Below are 12,082 nucleotides of genomic sequence, written 5' to 3' on the forward strand. Positions count from 1 at the left end.
ATGTCCATTCTAGCTCGAAGACAGCTGAGCGTCATCTAGCCTCACTGCTGTAGCCTGATTTAGTAAATGCCCTGGAACATTTATTGAGACAGCGTTTGAATGCCGCCCACTCAAATACTCTCTCCCTCCAACACCACCGCTCCTCTGCTTCTCTGCTGCCAGATCTCTCGCCATTTCTCACCAGACTCCTCAGCACCGTTCCCTCAGAAATGACCATCTTCTTTATGAGCATCTCCATCAGAAATGCAGAATCCATCATTTCATTTTACTGCACCACCACCACTGATAACGTCACCCCCATCGCCATCCCTCTGATAATCATCTCCTCTTCATTTTGGTGACTTCATTCTCACCCCTATCATCCTCAGTCTCCTCCCCGCCATCATCACTCCCGCTGTTTTCTTGCCAAAGTCGTCATAAGCCATCATTGACACTCTCTTTTGTCTCTTTCTCAGGGCTCCCTATGGAAAGGCAGTGGACATGTGGTCTGTGGGGTGCATCCTCGGGGAGCTGAGTGACGGACAGCCCTTGTTTCCAGGGGAAAGTGAGATAGATCAGGTTGGTGATGAAAAGAGTTAGACAGAAAAGTAATCAACAAAAATTATAATAAACAGTCAATCAAAATATAAGAAATATAATGTTGGTAGATTCGAGCTTCTCCACTTTGAGGATTTGCAGCTTTTCTTCATCTCATGTCTTTAGAAAGTGAATCTCTTAGTTTTTTTTTAAGGAGAAAATAAATGGTTCCCCTATACCTGATGAAGAATTTGGACTTGAAAAAAAAACATTTAAAATGAAAATAGATAAAATAAAATAGACATTTTAAGGGTAGCATTTAACATCATGAACGTGTGAATTTGTGTAAGTTAAAACTGACATTTTTTTTGCAGACTACAACGTTCCTGGTTTGCTCACTCTCACCTGCAGCGGTTAATAAAGCTCTTTCTCCTTTGGTCGGAGTTGGTGGAGATTAAAGCAGAGCTTAAAGCAGAGAGAACAGTGGACTTATATTCAACCAGTGGACTCAAACACTCCAAATAAATGCTGCTGGATGTGGAAATAAGCCACTGTTTGCTAACATGTTTGCCATATAAAAGATATATAAGATGACAATATGTCAATCTGTTGCATACAGCTTGTTGTGCTGCCCCCAAGTGGACAAAAATATCAGTTAGTGCAGGCTCATAGGTTCATTGAATCAGTGCAACACAGGCCCAGTCTTTATGGAAATGAACTGCAGATGTTCAGATTCCTTTTTCTGAGCACTTTATGGACTTCCTGTCCATTTTGGCTTAAAGGTTAAGACTGAAAGTCAATAAAAGACAAATAAACTGAGAAAACAATCGGCATCTAAATGAGTGCACTAAATTGACCTTGACGTTTTGTCACCTGCAGCGTGGTCAAGGTCAAAAATTTGCTTTGATGTTAATGTCCATGTAGTTTTTTTGCAGCCGTATTTAAAATGCTCTGAAATATTGCAGACAATGCTGAAGGAGAGTTTCACACACACTGTTCGTACCACAGATATCTCGTTGCTGAACGAATGCAGTGAAGTCTACGGTCACTGTTAATTATGATGCTGCTTTATTTTGTCTCCAGCTCTTCACCATTCAGAAGGTTTTGGGGCCACTTCCTGCAGAACAGATGAAGCTCTTTTACAACAACCCTCGCTTTCATGGCATCAGGGTAGGAAAGGTTCATCTTTTATCCGATCTACAGTCACTTCTTCTTCTTATTTCTCCTCCTCCTCTCTGTTGTTACCTCCTTCCCTTCTCTCTGCAGCTCTCTCTCTCTCTCTCTCTCTCTCTCTCTCTCTCTCTCTCTCTCTCTCTCTCTCTTTTGTGGCACTGTTCCCAGCACCATGACTGAGTGGATTGGTATGACTCATGAGATAGGTGGTTGGTGTTCAGTTTAGCAGCAAGAGAAAATGTCCCAGAAGGCAGAAGAAAAGACTTTGTGTGTGTGCGTTTGGTAGTTTGTTTAGTGTGATCCAGCGATAGATTTCTGTGTGATTTGAACTGAGAGCTACTTTTGTTTACTGGCAGGAACATCTCCTGTAGTACGCTGGAAATCCTAATAGTAATTTTGAATACACAGTAAAGTTTGGATATGAATTTGATCCAGTATTTGTGTGTGTGCATGTGTGTGTGTGTGTGCCAGTTTCCCTCTGTTACTCATCCTCAGACTTTGGAGAGAAGGTACCAAGGCATCTTGAGTGGTTTGATGTTGGATCTGATGAAGGTAAAACACCAAGAAATTCTCTAAGCAGTTTGGTATTCACATGGACATGATGTGTTATCCTTCCTTAATCTATCCACCAATAACTTGCATCGATAAAGTTTGAGATACAGGCCAGTGAAATAAATTCCCTCCATCAGAACCTGCTGCTGCTAAACCCCACTGAGCGTTACCTGACGGAGCAGAGTCTGAACCATCCGGCCTTCCAGCCTCTGAGGCAGGCAGAGAGAGAGCGGCCTCCTCCCGCGTCTCCCAACCCGCCGCGTTCCTCCAAGAGGAAAACACACCATCATGGAGAGAACACAGTTCCTACAAGGTGAGACAGCTTCTATCTGTCAATCTAACAATCACCACTTTGAATCCCACTTAGTAAACGCTGGAAATAGAGCTGGACGATATGGAGAGAATCCTCTATCACGGTATACTGTAAAAGGACTCAAAACACTGTAAAATGTTCCCTTTTAGAAATAAAAAAGTACAAATCCGCTCTTGGCTCAATGGCCCCAGCCTGTTTCTGAGGCTGTTTGAGCAGTTCTTAGATAAAACAGTCATAGGATTGTTGATTAAGAGCTGAGACAGTTTGATTTCATTAGGGATCATTTTGAGGGTACATTTGCAACATTCACAGAAACAGAGATAATTTCCAGCCAAACAATTTAGGATTTTAAGATGAAGCCTAATAAAATGATAAACCAAAATAATAATAAACCAAATAATAAACCGTCTGTTCGTCCCTCTGCCCATCCAGGAGTCACACTAAGAGCACGAGCCGTCGCTCCAACAGCAAAGAATGCTCCAGCCTCCCTCGACATGGGGACCTCCATCACCTCAGCAACAAGAGTTTCCTCAACGGTAACAAACCGCCCCCGTCCAGTTTAAGTCCTACGCTCCACCCGAAGGGCCAGTACATGTCCCAGACCCTCAATCGTTCTGCCTCGTCCAACAAAGACCTGGCTAACAACAACCTGCCACACCTCCTCAGTCCCAAAGAAGCCAAAGGCAAGACAGAGTTCGATTTCAGCTTGGGACCCTCCCCAAAGCTGCCAGACCAGGGACACGGGGCGAAGTACGGCCACGGCAAACCCAGCTCCTCGCGCGCTCAGCAGCAGCAGCAGCAGCAGCAGCAGCAACAGCAGGCCGGCCGCCACAACTTCCTGGAAGGCAAGACCAACACACTGCAGTCTGGAGCCGAGAAACAGCACCGACATGCCCACAGTATGGCCGACTCTGCCCACGGATCCATGTCCTCCTCTTCTAAGAGCTCAGCCTCCTATCTCAGCCTGTCCAAGAGCCACAGCGCGCTGAGTGACGCCAAATCTGTGGGGAACCTCAGCGATGGTCGACTCCACCCGGACGACCCAAACTCCAACACGACAGCAGGGGTGGGACCCGGAGCCCGCTTCTTCCCCGCCAGCTGTTTAGACCTCAACGCCCCTTCAGGTCCTCCGGGACCACCTGGCAGCCCCTCTACTCGACACAGCGATCGATCCGGGCACAGCCCCGCCTCTCGTAGCAGCGGCAACGTCCGCATGGAGAGCAGCACGCTGGACTCCTCATCCAGACACAAATCCAGACATAAATCTTTAGCACCAGGTGGGTTTAAGAGCCAGATTTGTATTTATGGGTCAACTTCATTGTCCACTGAATTAAGAATGGAAAATTGAATTTGGCCTCAGGCTTCAACCTGATTTTTTTAAATTTATATTCATTGCATCAAACTCCAGATCTCTGCATCTACCCTCACCCAATAAAAGCAAACAAACAATTAGTCATTTGGCAGACACTCTTATCCAAAGCGATGTACATATGAATTCACACACCGATGGCACAGCATTGGGGGCAGTTCTGGGGTTCAGTATCTTGCCCAAGGACACTTCGGCACATGAATTGAAGCCTGGGATCGAACCACTGACCTCCTGATAAGACGACCGCTCTACCTCTTGAGCCACAGGTGCAAAACAAAAGTCAGACTTTGCCTGACCCAACCAAACGAATGAAGCCTGGTTGCTGAAACCTAGCGACTAGCTGTCACTCAAAACAGCCATGCCCAAAGTTATGCACAGCTTTAAGCCTTAATATATAATTTAATCGAGTGAGTTATGTTTCGTACTAGGCTGGAAATGTTTCTGCTGTAAAGTTGGACATTTTAATATGGAGGTCTATGGGGATTGCCTCTCTTTTGTAGCCAGCCTCAAGCCACTCGACGGACTGCAGTTTTTGGTACTTCCCTAAATCAGGTGGACAAAACAGCTGTGCTTTGTTTTGTTTTTTGATTAATGTAAATAATGACTAATTTTCATCTTGATAAGATGACCTCTTGCATTACCCTGACATGCATTTATTGGTAGCATTAAAGAAGTAAAGATGCCGTAAAATCAACATGCAGCAGTAGGAGATTCCCCATGTTTACAGTCTCTGAGCTTTGACTCAAAACAGTGCAGAGTCGGAGATGTTAGGGTTAAAAAATATTGTGCATGGTCAGTATAAGACTGTATATCAATTGAACTGAATGAAATTAGCTCAATCACAGACATTTTATTTTCTGTTCGTATAATTGGTGCTGTACAGTGAATGTATTGGCTGATGTGGCTCAGAATGTGAAATATTTTTATGCTGGCTCCAGCTTCTGAAATGTGAGGATTTTCAGCGTTATTTTATCTCTGTGTAAATTTTACAGTTTTACACATTGAACGCTTATTAAGAACAAACTAATAGAATAATCTATGATGAAAATTATCAAGCTTTGATCTTTTCACTCTTCTCCAGAGGAGGCTGGTGCTCCGGAGCTCTTAGACCCAGGAGGAGGGGGGATGCCCTCCACCCACACTCTGCCTTCTCCACACGAGTCTTATCATTACGGCCTGGGCTATACCTCCCCCTTCTCCTCTCAGCAACGGCCTCAACGCCACTCCATGTACGTGAGGAGGGAGCGCCATCGACCGCACGGGGTCGAGGGTGGGATGGCAGGCTTGCCTCCACCGGGGCAAGCGATACCGACACGTGCCAGTAGCCTGCAGCTCCTCTCCCCCCAACTACAGCACCGGACCACCCTCACTGGCCACTCAGTGAGCTCTTCAAGAGAGGACTGCACTGACGACATGACGAGGGTTAGTGGCAGACAGTGCTGTGAGTGTGCTGGTGGTTAAAGGAAAGATTCACCCTAAAATACTGACGTTAATGACGCTGATTAGGGTCCACTATAACATGGTGATGTAGTTTTCTTATTCTGAGGGTAAACTGTAAACAGCACATGGTCTACCGCAGCTAAAACATCAGGCCAGAATACTGTTATTAAAAAATCACCAGCTAATTTAAGTGATGTACACTTTTTTCCAATTTTTTTCCATATTTATTTCGGTTGCTGGCTAGTCAAACATTTCTTGGGCTAATGGGATTATGCTGGCGGAATTTGAGCTCATGACCACAGTATTTCTAAAATCTTGGCTTCGGCCCTGATCTGACAAAGAAACAATGGTTGAGCAGGCTGCTAGAGGATGAATACCATGTTAGTTTTCCTCTTTTCTGGCAGCAGACACCTTAGAAACTGTTGCCATCACCATGGTAACAGCAGCATCTGTGTTTGGTTGAACTTTCAGTTTGATTGTCGGTAGACAAAAGACAACGTCTCGGAGCTGGTTTACCATCTCGTGCAAGAGTGTGTTGTAAGTTATATCATTATTAGGTGTAATTAATTCGTTTAAATTTTTCTTAAATGGGTAACTTTATTAATCCCAAAAGGGGAAACTGGAAAACTACAAGCTTAAATTTCCTCTCCAGTTATTGATTTTTAAACCCTTAAAAGTTCATATCTGTTCATCAAAGTTACATATTAAAAAGTTTTTTTCCATGAGAAAAATCCCTCCATGCCTTACATTGACTGAGAGGTAACTCCACACCTTTACCTTCATTTGATATGCATGGATCTGAGTACACCTGCCCGCGCTTTCAGGCAAAAAGCCCAGAAGGAAAACCTCTCCCACACGCCATATGCCCCTGAATTATCTTGCTAATGCTATGCTAGCAGTACGAGGACAGCCTTTATCATGACATGCTTCTTTCGTTGGATGCAGTCAACAGATAAAACACGAGACATATAAACTTACCAGTCGACCGTGTCGGCTCATACTCACTGTGTCCCCAGGATAAATGATTAGAACAGCGTCAGGCTTCAATGTAATTTTGCTCCACTGGAAAAAGGCTGCTGCAGGCTACGGGTTGGCTCTCTGATTATCAGATGCTTTGGTAACACATGAACACTCACCATTTGTCCTTTTGCAGCTTTGCAATCAATAACAACACGTCTGTGGCATCCTTTAGAACATAGTGACACTTGGGGCGCCCAGGTAGCTCACCTGGTGGAGCCTTTTGCTAAATGTCTTCCCTTCTCTCCCCCATCTTTCCAGACTGTCCCTCCTTTCTTTAGAAATAAAGCCAACAGGTAATACATATATAGAGGACAGTGTAGCCAGCAGGAGGCAATTTTTACTCATTTTTATTGGAAAGTGACATTTTAACTCAACATCTCTGACAGTACATGAGCCTTAAGAGATCAAAATTCACTGCAAGATGTTGAGTTTAAAGAAAGTATTGCAAAACGTATCATTGCTGCATCACTGAATCTCTCCATCTACGAGTAAAAACCGCATCCAAACGTCACAAGTTAATGCCTTTTAACAAGAAGTGCTGAAAGTGAATCTTGGAAATGTTGGACTTGACTGCAGCAGGAGATGGTGAGGCAGGTTGGTAAAAAATCAGGTGCACACATACACACACATTGAAGATCTTAAAGAGTGTAAGTGTCTAAGGGTGACTCTTTTCTTTAAAACAATGTATTTGTAGTCAGTGTTTTTATGTGTGCAGGGACTGTCACTGTCTCACATTATCATTGCCTCTGCTTCACGCTGCTTCTCCAGTCTGCTTTGACCTGCGCCTGTCCATCTTCTCAACAGAGTGAGCAGTCCCCTAAAGACATGAGCCACCCTTGTGCCCCCATCAAAGACTCTACGCGGGACAACACTGCTGCTTTTCATACACAGCGCTCAAAAAACGAGGTCCGACCCCCTGACTCCTCCCTACCTCCAACCAGTTCACCCAACACAGCCAGTAGCTCTTCTGACCGCTGGCTCCCATAGCTCTATCTGTTTCTACTCAGGTCAACAGCTTCACTGCACGTTGTCGCTGGTATAAATGTAACCTCACTGAAAAGCTCTAAGATTGTCCCCAATGTCTTGTGACGTGAGCCAGCAAAGGCTGCGATAGCTAATGATAAGCAATGACGTGAGATTAAATGGAGATTATCAATCGCAAAGCTGGAGACACTGAGGAACTACGTGTGGTCCTGTGTCCGTGTTTGTATTTGTGCGTTTGTGTGTCTGCATGACGTTGCGTGTCTCTTAGGTGGGCATGTATCACGACCCCCATGGTGAGGACGGAGGTTCCTCCAAGGAGAACCGGATGATCTTCACAGAGTCCATGCCGCGGAGAGTAGGCAGCTTTTACCGAGGTGAGGAACAGCAACCACCAAACGACAGCGTCCTTTGTGTGGCATCAGAAAAGTTTAGTTTGTGTCGCACTTTGCAAGAACAAGGCAATTCAAAATGCCTTACGTAACACAGAATGAGCCAGGAAGACGAGCTATGAAAGGAATACAAGGGACCTTAAAAGATGCATATAAAAAGAATACGAGAGAATAGGAGATAAAAATAAAAAAAAGCACAAATGGAATAAAAGAGAATAAACTCAATAAAGAAGAATGAGAGTCTACAGCCATGCTAGGAGCTCTGTGAGGCTGCACTTCAGCACAGTGGTGCTTTGAGCGAACGTCAGTATGTGCTACCGTGTTGATGTCTGTCAGGTGTAATGTTTACCATGTTCCCCATCTTAGTTTAGCATGTTAGCATGCTAACATTTGCTCATTAGTGAAAGGCAGCGGCAAACAGGAAGGTTTCACGCCTTTGAGCCGACCTCCTGACTTCTTGAAGTTTGGTCTTCTACATGTTTAGTTTTGACTAAACCGGAGCTGCTCTGGAGAAATTAGCTTGACACATAAACTTTCTGCTCTCTGATAGATTAACAGTAAATGTCAGAATAGGTTACATTAAACATCACAGATTAATTAATCCAAAGAAGATTGCCTCTTTTAAACTGACCAACAAAAATCCTGAGGAAAATCCAGAGATACACACTTTTAATTCTCTCTCCTCTTCAGTCCCCTCCCCCAGACCAGATAACTCCTCCTCTTTCCACGACGGTGTCGGGCAGGGTCGAGGGCCGGTGGTACCTGTTGGACCTGTAGACCCTGTTGCCATGGCCAACCACGCCAAACGCCAGACGGCTTTTGACTGGTGAGAAGTTACTTTTTGGTAACGGTAACATCAGGCAGCGCTACAGTGGATGTACAGTCGAGGTTGCGTCAAGGAAACTTAAGCTTAAAATGAGCTTCTAGAGTACAACATTCAGGAGTAGACACTGAGTGATGAAGAACAGTTAAAATGGATGCTTTGTCTTTTATCTTTATTCATGCTAAATATGGATTTTCAGCCACCAGATCACACTCTACTGTTTCTCCTGCTGTCACATGAAGTCTGTCACAACACTAATTAAGATCCATTAGATTTTCAGGAGTGCTGATGATGCTGCTGTGAGGCATCGCAGACTGAATGAAATGAATGAGAGCACTTTGTCATGCATGTGGTCATTTGAAGCGGCGCCCTTGAGGGCTGATTTGGCGACACCTGTTGTCAGTGGTGGTAACTGCAAATGTGGCTTAATACCATAGGTTACATAATTCTGAGGGCAGAAAAACAAGACCTTTCTGTTTTCATAAACCAGTTAGGCCATCATTGTCCTTTTTCCGTCATTCTGTGAGCAGCCGTGATCTGATTTTATGCCGCAGACAGAACGAGTCTGCGGACAGCGGGAGTTGGTCACCTGGCTGAGAAGTTGGAGGTGTGCAGCCTTCATCTAGCGGCTCACTGTAGCTGCTCCTTCTTGTTCCATTACTCCCTTCCTTTAAAAGTGATCTGCACTCAAAACACACAATTGTGCTGTCTTGTTTCGTAGGTGCATTTTTGCTGAACAGTAGCAGCACAAATGTTAATCTCACTGACAAACACACTGCATTTCCTGTGACTACTTCATAGCAAAAGTCATGTATCGCCTATGAAATGCTTTTAAATGCTTTGAAGCTGCAGCAGAAGGGAATTTGCATAAACATAATACGGCATTCTTTCCAGGAATGTCGAGACCAACACCCAGTTCGTAAAACTGAAATTTTATAAATATTGCAGTATTTCATCAGTGAGCTATCTCAGTCACCATTGTGTGACCTCATTGGTCGATGGATAGTGACTTCACAGACATTTATTTAAAGGAAAATCTTCAGTTTAATCATTTTAATTGAAACAATTTTTTTTTTTTTTTTTTTAAAAGCAATATTTATTGTTTGTATTATTATATTTAGTGTCATGATGAACCATTAGAGTGCGCATTTAATATTAAGTCAACAAGAAATTATAATTTTTTATTTATTTTTTACATTATGCACAACTTTTTTGGTTTCAAGGTGAATAATTTGAATAGTCGTTACTTATAATTGAAAGCTTAAAATTCAGAATGAGTCAAACATCCATTACAGTCCACCACTGTGCCGCTGGTCTTATTTTAGTGTCTTTTGTATGCATGTGAATGTGTTCCAGTCATCACATTATCTATTTAGTTTCTGCCCTAGCATTTGAGACACCTCTGAGAAGAAGTCACGATTTAATCTTGAGCTTGTAATTTCAAACATGAGTCACTGGAGCAATTTTCCACATTTGCCTTGTAGGACTGCCGCAGAAGCGATGGTCATGAATCCTCCAGAGCCCACCAAAGAAAAGGAAAAGCAAGGCTTCTTCAGAGCCATTAAAAAGAAAAAGAAGAAGACACAAATAGTAAGATCATTTAAGTCGTCACCTGTTGTTTCCTTCAGTACACACACAGATATTTTCTTGGGTTTGACGTTGTTTTCCTTGTCTATAAAGTTTATTTTAGTGTGTAGTTAGTGCATTGGAAAGTGACGAGTGTGAGTAGACACTGATATTTGCCACCAAAGGGTCGTTCTGGTTTATTACAACATGAGTCTTATTTTCATAGTTTCTGCTATCATTCATATCTGTAGTAATAACATTGGACCCACTAAGCTAAATGCTAAAATCTGGGAAATATGGCGACTTTGACGAATATGAAGTCTGACGGACCAAGAAGCAAGACCAGTGAGATGGTGACTGGTAAAGTTATCCGAACTGTCGATTCAATACCTCAACATCGACCAGCTGAGCTAGTCAAGTTTTCATCCAAATGTAACGCAAATCTTAACCGTATTTTCACAAATTTGGCAAAAGAAAAAAAGAATTAATGCACGTTTTCAGCCACTACTGTTAAGGGAAAATAGGAGTTTGAGATCAGTGTTGTTAATATTCCCTGCCATTAATTCACTGCAGAAGAAGGTTAAAGTCTCCTCATTGGTCCACGTATATCCAATGTTTTCGTCTGCTGCCATTTTTTCATCTCTCCAAAAGAGAGTCATATGTTGTATAATTAGTTCCTTAAGTGTGATTTCATGGCAGTAGGTTGAATTTTCTATTTATCAATGCACAAACTTTTCCATCTCGGCCAAGTTTCTGAACTGTTTTCCCATATTTGGCTTTTTTTTGTTGTTGTTTTCTCCTTGTTCACTTCTTAATGTGCACACCGAAAATGATTGAAAATAATGGAAACACACCTAGTTTTCCTGTGCCATTACCAGCTTATTATTCTAATTACTAACATTTTGGAAACACTTTTTGTTTTATCTTGGCATAAATGTTGACTTTTTTGCAGCCTGTATGATCTCAGCACTCATTTCTTGTCCTGTCAGACTTCATCGCAGAGATGTCGCCATGTCAATTACTTTGGATTGTACAATTTTATTATAACAGATAGAAATGATGGGCAAAATATAAGGTACAAGTTGAAATAAAACAGAATGATCCTTGAATTCCCACCCGCTCTGGTTTCTTCCCTGTTTATCAAGAATCCAATCTTCATGCTATGATTGATTTTTTTCTCTGTATCTGGTGTTAAGTGGTATCTTCTTCAGATGGTTGTGCATCAGGTGCTGCAGCAGGTTTTCTGCTTGCTCTCAGAGATTTGTGTTGAGAGTTGTGGCTGTGCGTCTTCTGCTCCACAGACGGACATGGAGGACGGGAGGAACCCCAGCATCAAGAAAAGCCTTTTCCCTCTCTTTAGCTCTAAGAATAGCTTAAAGCACAACTCAGCTGTCAAAGTCCTACCTGTAGTCGCCTCGCCTATGGTACAACACCAGCCTCCCGCGCCCTACCCTGCCTCACCAGTAATCTAACCTCAACACTACGACTGCATGTTAACTCACACCGCACTCACCAGAATGGCCTGGTTTGAAATCCTCTCAAGCGCCTGACGATTGATTGACTGAGAAATATTCCAAATTGAAAGGATTTCAAATATGTTTTGGGTTCAGTACTGCACGGTGTCATCCGCTTTGTCTTGCTGTAATGTGTGTCAGATGCAGTCGCCTCACATTCACATTGCATTGTAAGACATTGATTTCATGCTGCAGTGTGTGCTGTCTGTGAGGCCAACACCTCTGCACGTTTGGGACTCATTCTTCTCAGATATAACATCATTGTATCACATGAAGGTCATAAACATGTCCAACACATTCATGAGCACATGAACCGGCACGTTTCCAAACATACTCTTACAGTGCTGTATGCTACTAATGAAATGATTGATGATTAAAGGAGTAGTTCAAGATTTTGGGAAATGTTAACACCAATGATACCAC

General features: G+C 43.1%; 1 protein-coding gene across 7 annotated transcripts in view; it reads left to right on the plus strand.

Annotated features, from left to right (window-relative positions):
- Positions 1-12,082, plus strand: part of cdkl5 (cyclin dependent kinase like 5) — a 35,124-nt gene that overhangs the window by 20,564 nt on the left and 2,478 nt on the right. For 2 of the 7 annotated variants that reach the window (XM_076731290.1, XM_076731281.1), the window contains exons 9-19: positions 456-558; positions 1,600-1,686; positions 2,161-2,241; positions 2,379-2,554; positions 2,987-3,831; positions 5,005-5,345; positions 7,188-7,289; positions 7,636-7,741; positions 8,447-8,582; positions 10,064-10,169; positions 11,447-11,608. In XM_076731290.1, the coding sequence (XP_076587405.1) occupies positions 456-558; positions 1,600-1,686; positions 2,161-2,241; positions 2,379-2,554; positions 2,987-3,831; positions 5,005-5,345; positions 7,188-7,289; positions 7,636-7,741; positions 8,447-8,582; positions 10,064-10,169; positions 11,447-11,608 (2,245 nt within the window). The remainder of the gene's footprint in view (positions 1-455; positions 559-1,599; positions 1,687-2,160; positions 2,242-2,378; positions 2,555-2,986; positions 3,832-5,004; positions 5,346-7,187; positions 7,290-7,635; positions 7,742-8,446; positions 8,583-10,063; positions 10,170-11,446; positions 11,609-12,082) is intronic. The other 5 variants (XM_076731307.1, XM_076731298.1, XM_076731315.1 and 2 more) reach the window with 3 other exon arrangements.

This window comes from Chaetodon auriga, chromosome 1, assembly GCF_051107435.1.
Source record: "Chaetodon auriga isolate fChaAug3 chromosome 1, fChaAug3.hap1, whole genome shotgun sequence".
NCBI lineage: Eukaryota > Metazoa > Chordata > Actinopteri > Chaetodontiformes > Chaetodontidae > Chaetodon > Chaetodon auriga.